The 12084-nt window shown below is 39.3% G+C and overlaps 1 protein-coding gene across 3 annotated transcripts in view; it reads right to left on the reverse strand.

The window, feature by feature from the left end:
• DSCAM (DS cell adhesion molecule) overlaps nucleotides 1-12084 on the reverse strand; it is a 680512-nt gene that overhangs the window by 106651 nt on the left and 561777 nt on the right. For all 3 annotated transcript variants that reach the window (XM_050933241.1, XM_050933240.1, XM_050933242.1), the window contains exons 17-19: nucleotides 9236-9476; nucleotides 7382-7528; nucleotides 4390-4545 (exon numbers count right to left, since the gene is read on the reverse strand). In XM_050933241.1, the coding sequence (XP_050789198.1) occupies nucleotides 4390-4545; nucleotides 7382-7528; nucleotides 9236-9476 (544 nt within the window). The remainder of the gene's footprint in view (nucleotides 1-4389; nucleotides 4546-7381; nucleotides 7529-9235; nucleotides 9477-12084) is intronic.

The raw sequence follows: 12084 nt of genomic DNA on the forward strand, positions 1-12084 counted from the left end.
TACTTAGACAAGTTAGATGTCTTCAAGACACCAGGGCCTGATGAAATACATCCTTGAATACTCAAGGAGCTGACTGAGGAGATATCTGAACCATTGCCAATTATCTTTGAAAAGTCATGGAAAATGGGAGAGATTCCAGAAGATTGGAAAAGGGCAAATATCGTGCCAATCTATAAAAAGGGAAATAAGGACAACCGGGGGAATTACAGACCAGTCATCTTAATTTCTGTACCGGGAAGGATAATGGAGCAAATAATTAAGCAATCAATTTGCAAACATCTAGAAAATAATAAGGTGATAAGTAACAGTCAGCATGGATTTGTCAAGAACAAAAGGTGTCAAACCAAACTGACAGCTTTCTTTGACAGGGTAACAAGCCTTGTGGATGGGGGGTGGGGGGGAGTGGTAGAGGTGGTATATCTTGACTTGAGTAAAGCTTTTGATACTGCCTCACATGACCTTCTCATTAACAAACTAGGGAAATACAAACTAGACAGCTACTATAAGGTAGGTGCAAAACTGAGTGGAAAACTGTTCCCAGAGAGTAGTTATCAGTGGTTCACAGTCATGCTGAAAGGGCATAACGAGTGGAGTCCCACAGGGATCAGTTCTGGGTCTGGTTCTGTTCAATATCTTCATCAATGATTAGATATTGGCATAGAGAGTACACTTATAAAGTTCGTAGATGATACCAAGCTGGGAGGGGTTGCAAGTGCTTTGGAGGATAGGATTAAAATTCAAAATGATCTGGACAAACTGGAGAAATGGTCTGGAGTAAATAGGATGGAATTCAATAACGACAAATGCAAAGTACCGCACTTAGGGAGGAACAATCAGTTGCACACATACAAAATGGGAAATGAATGCCTAGGAAGGAGTACTGCGGAAAGGGGTCTGGGGGTCATAGCGGACCACAAGCTAAACATGAGCCAACAGTGTAACGCTGTTGCAAAAAAAAAAAAAAAAAAAGAACGTCATTCTGGGATGTATTAGCAGGAGTGTTGTAAGCAAGACACAGGAAGCAATTCTTCTGCTCTAATCCACACTGATTAGGCCTCAACTGGAGTATTGTGTCCAGTTCTGGGCACCACATTTCAGGAAAGATGTGGACAAATTAGACAAAGTCCAGAGAAGAGCAACAAAAATGATTAAAGGTCTAGAAAACATGACCTATGAAGGAAGATTGAAAAAATTGAGTTTGTTTAGTCTGGAGAGGAGAAGGCTGAGAGGGGACATGATAACAGTTTTCAAGTACATAAAAGGTTGTTACAAGGAGGAGGGAGAAAAATTGTTTTTCTTAACCTCTGAGGAGAGGACAAGAAGCAATGGGTTAAAATTGCAGCAAGGGAGGTTTAGGTTGGACATTAGGAAAAACTTCCTAACTGTCAGGGTGGTTAAGCACTGGAATAAATTGCCTAGGGAGGTTGTGGAATCTCCATCATTGCAGATTTGTAAGAGCAGGTTAGACAGACACCTGTCAGGAATGGTCGAGACAGGGGTGAAAGTAATTTACAGGACTTACCGGTACTGCTGGAGTCCTGAGGGGGCGTGGTCTCATCTGGAAGAGGTGTGGCCTCTCAAGATTTAAAGGCCCTGGGGAACCAGCTGTGGCTGGGAGACCCAGAGCCTTTAAATCAACCAGGGTCTCCCAGCTGCAGAGGTGGCTGGGAGTCCCCTGGGGCTCAGGGGCAAATTAAAGGGCCCGGGGCTCTGCCCGCCAGGGGGGACCCTGAGCTTTGCGGGGCTGCGGCAGGGATTTAAAGGGCCCAGAGCTCCTGCCGCTGAGGGAAGCCCGGAACCCTTTAAATCCTGGCCCCAGCCTGGCCACTAGAGCTGTGGCCAGGATTCAAAGGGCTCTGGGCTGCCCGCAGCCGTGGGGAGCTTTGAGCCCTTTAAATCCCAGCCCAGGCCCGGCTGCCGGAGCCACGTCCAGGATTCAAAGGGCTCTGGGCTGCCCGCAGCCGCGGGGAGCTCTGAGCCCTTTAAATCCTGGCCCCAGCCCGGCTGCAAGAGCCATGGTTGGATTTAAAGGGCTCTGGGCTGCCCGCAGCTGCGGGCAGCCCAGAGCCCTTTCAATCCCTGCTATAAAAGTTGATGCAGTCCAGCACGGCGTACTGGCTCTTGCCGGTATGCCGTACCGGACCATACCAGCTTACTTTCACCTCTGGGTCTAGATAATACTTAGTCTTGCCATGAGCGCTGGGGACTGGACTAAATGACCTCTCGAGGTCCCTTCCAGTCCTATGATTCTATGATTCTACGTGGTCTGAAAGCCCAAACCTATAGTCTTACAGAATGATTTGAAAGGATTTCACTGTCTTTTGGGGTGTGGCTAAGACATACAAAATGGGAAGCAGCATCTCAAGGCAGTTTCAGAGAGAGTAATTGCTGCTGATGAACTAAAGGAGTTTCCAGTGTTGTAGCTGTGTTGATCCTAGAATATCAGAGAGACAAGGAGGATGAAGTAATGTCTCTCATGAAAACAAGTTAGTCCAATAAAAGATAAGCTCTTGAAAAATAAAAGGTAAAAGATATTCCCTCACCCACCTTGTCTCTCTAAAGGAGTTAAAACATATCTGTTTCTACTGAGCTCTGGAAGTAGAACTACATTTATGAATCATAAGACGTGCTCCTTCTTTTGCGGTTAATCCATCTTTGTTCAAAGTAATAAAAGGAACTATGTAAATATTGAAAATAAAAACAAATCTGGGAACAAAGAGCCTGAGTAAAGCTGAGTGAATGATGGAAAGAAATACACATTAAGGGCATGTCTCATAGGGTCGCTCTGTCTGGAGTGCCCTCTAGCAGCAGGCTGTAACGGAACAGGCACAACTGCCTCAGTTAACCTTCTCAGGCAGCCCAAAACCTCCATAACAGTCTCTTCCCTAACAATGTCTCTCCTTGGGACCAGTTTATTACAAAAACATAGTTTAAACAGCACATAACAACAGTCCTCAAACAGTCCATTTATCACCCAAGTGCAGATAGTCCCTCAAAACCCCAAGACATCTAGTTCCTCAACACCTCACATATCAAACTCCAGTGTCTGCCATCACTCCTCGGCTCTTCTTCAGATCACTTCCATCCTTTAACCAAGTCAGCTACCCTAGACCTTCCAACTGGGATATAATCCACTCTTCCCAGAAGGAACACCCTTCCCCCAGCCACTCTGATGGAGGGCACCACTGCTCCTTCTGTTCAGTTAACTTTTCATATCCCACATAAGCCAGCAAATAGGCCTTTCCATTGCTCACCTGGCTCCAGCTCTCCACCACAGAGATGTCAGCAGATAAACCCTACACTGCTCCCTTACCTTCAGCCCGTAGCTTTGACTCTCTGACTTCGAAGTCAGTGGGTAACACCCTCTCTTGTTCTCTGCTCTCCAGCCCTAACTCACTGGTTTACGAAGATCAGCCTGCAAATCCAACTTGCTGCTCTCCTGCTTTCAGCCTTCCCCCGAAATGCCCTCTTAAGGCTCAGTTAGGAGGCAGCTAATGAATCACAGGTACATAGCCTCTTCCTTCTTAAAAGACTAGTGCCACCCTGCAATAGCCTGATCCTAATTTGCTGTGAGGCCCCTTGACACCACTCCATCAGTGTAAAGTGACATTAAAATGGGAGTAAATTTCAGAACCAAGACCTTAATATTTGGTTTGATTAACTTAATGGAATTCTTCAATGAATGAAAGTCAGTAGGAGTGGGACACCCACTCCCTTACGCACTTCTGTAAATCCCCTTCCCATATGAATTTTACTAATATTTATGCATTATCTATAAATTGGATGAATAATAAAGAAAAAAAACCATTGACTACTTTATTTGAAAAAATATCACAAATGTCACTGAAGAAATTATTGAACTAATACTATTCATTAGCTCTGTGTCTCACATTCCTATCTCTGCCAAAACATCCTTGACCTTTGGAGAACAGATTTTCAAGGGTATTAAGGTGCTCAAAGATGCAGCTAGATGCCTAGTGGGATTTTCAAAAGTGCCTAAGCAGGTTAGGCTCCTACCTTCTATTGATTTAGAAAGTCTATCTCAAGGATAATTCAAAAACAGGAACATGTCAAAGTTTTTAAATAAACTATTGTTACATTTTTAAAAAATACGAACACACTTAAAATTAATGACATTCTTAGATGTTTTCCTGAACTGGGGCATCAATACTTAACTTGGCCATAAAAGAAATGAATAAATGGAAATGCCCAATTTTTTTTAAACTGTGCACACAGCACTGAACATGTACTCACAACTCAAGAGCTATGCATGCAAATCCTAGTTTGTGCATGCACGCTGGGTGTTGTACACACATTGCTTTGAAAATCTGGGCCAAAACAAGCAGTGTCATGTGGCAAGCTGGCTATGGAGAAGTTCATAGTTCTTACCATCCTCTTTAGTGCGGGTGAAAATTTGTTCACTCCTGACTCCATCTCCAGCTCGTGTGAATGCCAACACCTGGATGCTGTAGTTGGTATATTTTTCCAGGCCATCAAGCTCTAGTGAGGGCTGTGTAGTAGTGACATTTTTAATCTCTCCCAGCTCTAGGAAACAAAAAGTGAACCAAGTTATTGGCAATGCTATTCTTCTTTTAATCATACGTCTATATTTGTATGAAAATAAAAGGGAATCTTCTGATTAACGACTATGTACTCATAGGGGAAGGGATAGCTCAGTGGTTTGAGCATTAGCCTGCTAAACCCAAGGTTGTGAGCCCAACCCTTGAGGGGGCCACTTAGGGATATGGGGCAAAATCAGTACTTGGTCCTGCTAGTGAGGGCAGGGGGCTGGACTCAATGACCCTTTAAGGCCCCATCCAGTTCTAGGAGATACATTTATCTCCATTAATTTAAATGAAAGAGAAAGAATATTTTGTGATTATTAAAGAGATACCTTAAATGTTCACACTGATCATTATTATACAATAGATCAGATGGAAAAAATGACATTTAAAATTTGTATGTCAGTTCCTTTTCACATGATTAACAGCAAACTTGTTTTTAACTTTTTAATTTATTTAGCCTTTTTTAAAATTGAAATTAAGCAAAAATATCAAAACCACTGTCAAAATGGTTATTGAAATTTTACACTTACTGAGAAACAGCTTTTCAGTAAATAAAATATTTCTATAACAGTACTTAAAATACTTACTATTTAAAAATTAATAATAATGATACAATATTTTCCCCTCAAAATAAAAATATTAGAAAAAGTCAACAATTTCTACAACAGTTTTCATGTCTGAAAAAAGGCCATTTTTTGTAAAGTTAAACCGCTTTTTGTTTGAAAAAATTTGCCCAGCTCTACTTTAAAGTGCACTATGGTCAGAAGCATTAGTTAACGATAAATTTAAATGTGGTAAAACCAAATTCACTTGCACGGAGAGATGGAGCTCATCACATAAACCTTAACGTATTAAGCTGGAAAACATGATTCATGTGCAAAAATGCTTTAAAAGAACAACTAGAGCAGAAAATACATCTAACAAGATAAGGAGATTCAAAGTTAAAATTTCAGATCCAATAGCTGCGTTTTGCGGGATATAGTAGGCTATACTGTTATGTAGCTTTCCAGCAGTATAAGGCCTAATCCAAAGCCTACTGAAGTCAATGAAAAAATATTACTTTGTCTTGAATCAGGACTGCACATTTTCTCATCTTTATTTTTCATTCACCAAAGAGTAGTCACTGTAGCTCAAAAGATTTCTTACTTGAGCATTATCACCAGTAATAGTGAGCCTCTGTGTTACATTCTGCCCTCATTTACACCTGTGCAACCTCATGTTTGAACAAGTTTAACTAGTATAGGATAGAATTTGGCAAGACAACTGGAATTTAATTATGGTACATAAGAACCAGCCATACCAGGTCAGACTAAAGGTCCATCTAGCACAGTATCCTGTATACCAACAGCAGCCATGCCAGGTGCCCCAGAGGGAGTGGACCTAACAGGCAATGATTGAGTGATCTCTCTCCTGCCATCCATCTCCATCCTCTGGCAAACAGAGACTACAGACACCATTCCTTACCAATAGCCATTAATGGACTTAACCACCATGAATTTATCCAGTAATATGTGGAGATATACCTATGTCATTGGTCCTTCACCAGCAGAACCAGGTACTGATTTTGCTCCAGATCCCTAAGTAGCCACCTTAAGGAATGAACTCATAACCTGGGGTTTAGCAGGCCAATGCTCAAACCACTGAGCTATCCCTCCCCCTGGTAACTAGCCTATTGATGGATACACACACCAGAATATAATCCAGCTCATTCTGCCAGAGCTGAGACAGCTCTGCACTGCTAGCAAGAGTTAAAAAAAAAAAGAGTTAAAATGTATTGTTCACTAAAGTCCACAAAAAGGAAACAAATATTGAGGTGATATTATGATAAGATGCCGAATGTGGTAAATGCATGCACACTTGATCACCTCCCATAGGATCTATGTTAACTTTCCAAACATCTGAGCACTTCAAATACATGTTGGGGGGGAGAAAATAAAAAGCTGCCCCAAACCTGTTTCCTTCCTTCACCCTAATTGTGGAGGCAAAAGCACATTGTCAGCATATAACTAAAAAAAAATAAATACTGGGAGCAGATCTATCGAGGAGGATGGTGTTATGTTTACAGCGTCACTACTTAGTGTACACAGACACTTTACTATGTAATTTTTGTTTCAAATCACGTGGAGATGAAAAGTGCTACTGTCAGATAAACTGCAACTTGTTTATTTACCCAAATGGTTGAAATACTTCAAGCCATTTACTAATGACAAAACAGAAATCCCCTGCGTTGTGGGCCTCAAAAGCCAATCACTGAAGACAAGTCCATAATACAAAATGATTTCAGAGATAATTCTGTTGACTTTAAGAAAAAGAAATGCCAGGTAGGTTTCTTTTCCCACCTCTGAAAACAAGAAACCTTTGAGTATTTAAAAAAATATATTTTTAGAAACAGTTGTGGCATTTAAACAAGGATTCCTGTGTTTAATTTTGTTCTTCCTGGATGAATAATCAGATAACAGGTATTTTGATAATGCTGCTAAAACTGGCACAGTAATCTTTAAAGGAAAGGCAGTAGCTTCGTCTCTGAGGAGGTAAAGAGAAACTGATGATACTCCCACACTTGCCAAAATTCTCTTTTGAACATGTCTGTGTTCATAAATAGTTTTGTAACAACCTGTCAACTACTCAAAGCTCTGTACAAAATAATTCAGACAGAGATGTATGATGTTCTGTGTAAAATGATGATGAAAGAAAATGTAAAGTTTTCCAATATGCTTTTCATACTGGAGGACAAAATGATATTAACCACTATGAATTTCCTGTTATCCTGTCATTGCTATTGGCACATACCTGATGGATTGGTTAAAGCTGCTTACCTCCATCCAAGAGATTTGCCCAGTAAATAACTCTGAATCCCTGGAGAATCCCATTCAGGGCTTCTTTGGCAAGTGTAGACCAGGAAATGGAGATAGTTTCTGGTGATGTAGCAGTGGCTTGGACATTCCCTGGAGGGCAACTGGGTACTGGAATGAGACATTCACCAATTTTAGCTCTAGCTAACTTCTGTGCACAAGTAAAACTGTACTCTTAAGAGATTACAGTCACCAATGTGAAACTGAATGTTTAAAATGCACATATATATTTTCTTCACAATTCACTGGAGACACGAATTAAATAACAATCATACCCACTTCTTGGAAGAGTCCCTTTCTACTACAATTTCAATTTTCATTACTTAAGCAAAATCCATTATATTAAGCTGAGTTTCCACTTTGCTACCGATGGAACTGCTTGGTTACTGCCATGTTTGTTTTTGAAAATACAGTTCACTCCCCAGAAATGTCTTTGGACCCTCACTGACTTGCTCTTCATTAGGATTTGCCCTTGCTAATAAAAGGAAAAGAAATTCTAGAGCTGATTGAAATATACAGAAAAATTGATTTTCTGAATATCTTTGAGATTTTTTCTCAATCAAAATTTACAGTTTTTTGAAAAAAATTCACAAAAATTTAGAACATTTTCAAATTTTCAATCAGCTTTAACAAATTTATATTTAATAATTTCTGTTTCAAATGCAATACTTGTTAATCTATCATTCTGCTTTCTTGATTTACCTTATCCCCAATTCCCATAATGACCTCACAGTGATGTTACAAAAATGTTGCCAAGAAAGAACCCATATGTGCCAGATATAGCAGAAAAACTTTACATCTGTTGCAGTGGTAAAAACATGCATGTTTAAGTGAATTGTCTTCCATCATGCTGTACTCTGTCTAGTTCTAACAGGATTTGCAGTAAATGTAAAACACCAGTGTTCTCTGAAGCATATGCCTCAAAATCCATAACACTCAAGAATGTACAAATGTGTTACTCTGTTCAACATACATAAGGTCAGATTCTCGGTGGGTGTAAACTGGCATTGACTTGAGTGGATTTATGCCAATTTAAACTGCAGAAAATCTAGCTTTTGATATCTTCCTTGGTTGCTTGTTTTAGAATTTACTTTTATACTGTTTTAAGGTATTAAACTCCTCTCTATAGCATATAGAATAACTCTTTTTTTCCACTAGAGGACTCTCTATCATTATTTGAGAAGTGCTCTTCTGTGTAGTTTAGAAAAGTAATTCTGAATTGCTTTTCTCAGTGGACAGCCTGAAATATACAGAACATGCCAGTGACTTTGCTTTTATTAGTTTGGACATTCTTGGAAAAATTCATGTCTCATTTTAGGCTGGAAAATTATGTTACTGCATAAGCATAGCTCTGGGTTTCACAGCAGACTTATCTGAAAAAAATAGTTACTTCAGTTTTAGTATTTTTACTTTACGAGATAGCAAACACTATGATCCTATGTTGAGAGCATGAAATTGGCAAATGAGTCATTATCAAAACAAGGGTGTTTCTAAAGAAGGCTATGTTCTCAATCAAGTTCTCTCACAACTGCACGTTATTAAATCAGAACAGTCATATTTCTTAAACTGAACTATATTGCATAGCTAGCAATTTGAAATTTGTACACAACATGCAGGCTGATTTGTTCCCTCCCACCTGTCTATAATATTACTATTGTTTCCCAGTGTAACCATTCTCTTATCTACTATATAATGAACACTAATCAGGCAGTAGATACAATTAGGTCAACATATCCATCAGGGAGAATAAAAGGCCTGATAAAGAAATCATAAAATGTGTGCAATGGTATATATGATATTTGCTTGCCTAGGACCTACCATCCTCTAGGGTAGTGGTGATGATTTCCTGAGAAGAAGGTCCTATTCCAGCCCGGTTACATGCCTGTACTACCATGCCATACTGAGTGAATTTTTTCAGGTTATCCAGGGTATAAACTTCACTATCTCCAGTGGTGTCAATACTGATGATGTTGAACTGGAAATTGCCCCCTGCACTGTACTCCCGGTAGCCTATCTGGTATCCACGAATAATTCCATTTTGCAAGTGCTTCTTTGGAGCCTGAACGAGATAGGAAATATTATATGTTAAGAATATATGTGGAAATGCAAATAAATTCTGTTCCTCAAGCACCTTGAACTGCACAGAAAGTCAACATTTTCTTTAAATGAACACCACTCTATTTTTAGGTCATAAATTGAGGGAGTCACTGTTCATAAGGCAACAACGCTTTACTATGTTAAACAAATTTCGGGCCAAGTTGTTTATTTTCCAGGATATAATCACCAATGAGTTAAAAAGAATTCCAGACTATTTTACTAAAATAGCTAATGGTGAAATATTTTTGAAGCCTAATTTAGATTTGGAAGTTTTGTCTGGATAAATCAAGACGTTGAGGCAGCCACATCTGTTGTGGGTGCATAGATGACCTCTGAAGGCAGCAGTGAATCAGAATGTAGGAATTTCTACACTGAATGGCTATTGAAACAAGTGTTTGGTATTCAGTGTTAAAAAATGTGCCCAGGAAATGTATTGTACACTATAGTTCTGAGTCACCATACAAGATTCCTGCACTCTGACTGACAGATCTTTCCATTTCAGTAGATTGTAGCATTAAATATAGTAGAAAATAAAATAAGCATTGTTAACTTGGTGAGAAAGTCTATTAGGAACAGAAATGTTTGTTATGTTTCCACTTACATAGATGCTGAAATTTGTTCACCTACTTTTTATTTAATTTTGTAAAAATGTTCCCATATAATGCTTTGGGTGCATATGAAATTATTGTAAAATTTACAACTACCACTTAGGGTCCATGTACAAAAACTAACACACACACACACACACACACATCCCAGCAGACTACCCAAACAAGCTCTCCCACTACCATCAGCACACCATACTGAAGTCTATAATCAGATTTCCTAGAGTAACAGGATTTGATTTTCAGATGCTTTGTTTATTTTCCACTGCATTTGGTTTCCAAAAAAAGGAGACAAAGCTTCAGACAGGAATCTTTTCTTAGGACAAGAATATACTTCAATTCCCCCAGTAACAACAGATTTTCTAAGAGAGTGGTTGCCTCCTCTTTTACTGTTTCAATGTGGACCTTTAGCTAATAAGAAGTAGTAAAGACAAATATACATAGCCTAATCACTAAGCCCTCACACATCAAATCCTCACTGATTTCAGCAGAAGTATGCAAAAGAGATGCAGAATCAGGGCTAGTTCATGCATAAGACCTCAGGTGGGAGTAGAACCATGCTTTCTGATATATAATAGACCAGTTATTTTTCTTGGTTTCCTAAATAACTCTGTTCTGTTGGGTGGCAGAAGACATTTCTTTAAAAAGTCACATCTTATAAAAAATGCATTAGCTGACAGTGTGGCATCATAGTCTCAATACTTCTACGGTTTTTTGCTCTTTAAATGACTGTAAGACTTCATATTTTACCATGGGGGAGGGTGGGGGGGAAGCTGGTTGGAGTTTAAAAAATCTGGATTTCTTCATGGGAATGCAGAACATTTGTCCCAGTTAAGTAGGAAATATCACAATTATATTTTAGTGGTTAAGAAAGAAAAAGGCAAATAGTTGTCTCGATGGAAGCACTCCACACTCCGTTTCATAACCATTGCATAAAATGTGCACCCATCTTTGTGAATGGACAGTGTAGTTTTGTTGAGTAGAAAAAAAAATCCAAAAACAAAACTATAAACAAAAACAAAAAATCCACCAGAGCATAGACAGCAGAAGTATTAGAATACTCAGTTAACTGGTCATTCATTCACTTTCTTGCTTATATGTCCTTTTCTTATAATTTGTTGAAATTGAAAATTTGTTGAAAATTTTCTGTCAAAACTGGTTTTAGATGGAAAACTAATTTTTTTGTGAAAACAGTCTCAATGGAAAATTTTGATTTTTTTTTTGTTGTTAAAAAGCTGAATGTCTGAAAACCAAAATGCTAAAATAGGGTGCAGATGTGGCAGTAGAGGCAGGGGCTTAGATGCCGTGAATATGATCCTGTTTGAAATGCTGGGCATGCACATGGGGTGGCTAGTCTTGCCTGCTGCTCCTGCCACCACAGCTACAGTCTATTTTCAGTGTGCTAGCTTGATTAGAGCTAGCTTGGGTCTGTCTCCTCAAGCTAGAATTTACACCTGCAGGTCGAAGTGCAGACATACCCGATTAGCTATTCTGGAACGAGTGTCTCTTTTTGACCAGAAACTCTACCCTGTACTTCAGAAAGTTTTGCTGAACCCAGTATATTGTTGCACCAAGTTTCAGCTGGGACAAATCAGTATTTTCTGACCAAAATTAAAAAAAAATGTTGTGGAAAAATTCCTGACCAGCTTGTGCATAAATATGGATTTTGGAGCATTACTCTACGTGAGCAGGTTTGAAAATGTTAGCTGCAATGTTTTCCTGCTGTACTTTTTATATAGCACGAACCAGAGGTCACCCAATAAAATTACTTGGCAGCAGACATAAGGAAGTGCTTCTCACAACATACAGTCAACCTGTGGAAATCGTTGCCTGGGGATGATATGAAGGGCAAATGTATAGTTCGGTTCCAAAAAGAACTAGATAAGTTAATGGAGGACAGGTCCATTAATGGGTATTAGCCAAGATGATCAGGGACACAACCCTATGCTCTGAGTGTCCATAGCC

Source organism: Gopherus flavomarginatus, chromosome 1 (assembly GCF_025201925.1).
Source record: "Gopherus flavomarginatus isolate rGopFla2 chromosome 1, rGopFla2.mat.asm, whole genome shotgun sequence".
NCBI lineage: Eukaryota > Metazoa > Chordata > Testudines > Testudinidae > Gopherus > Gopherus flavomarginatus.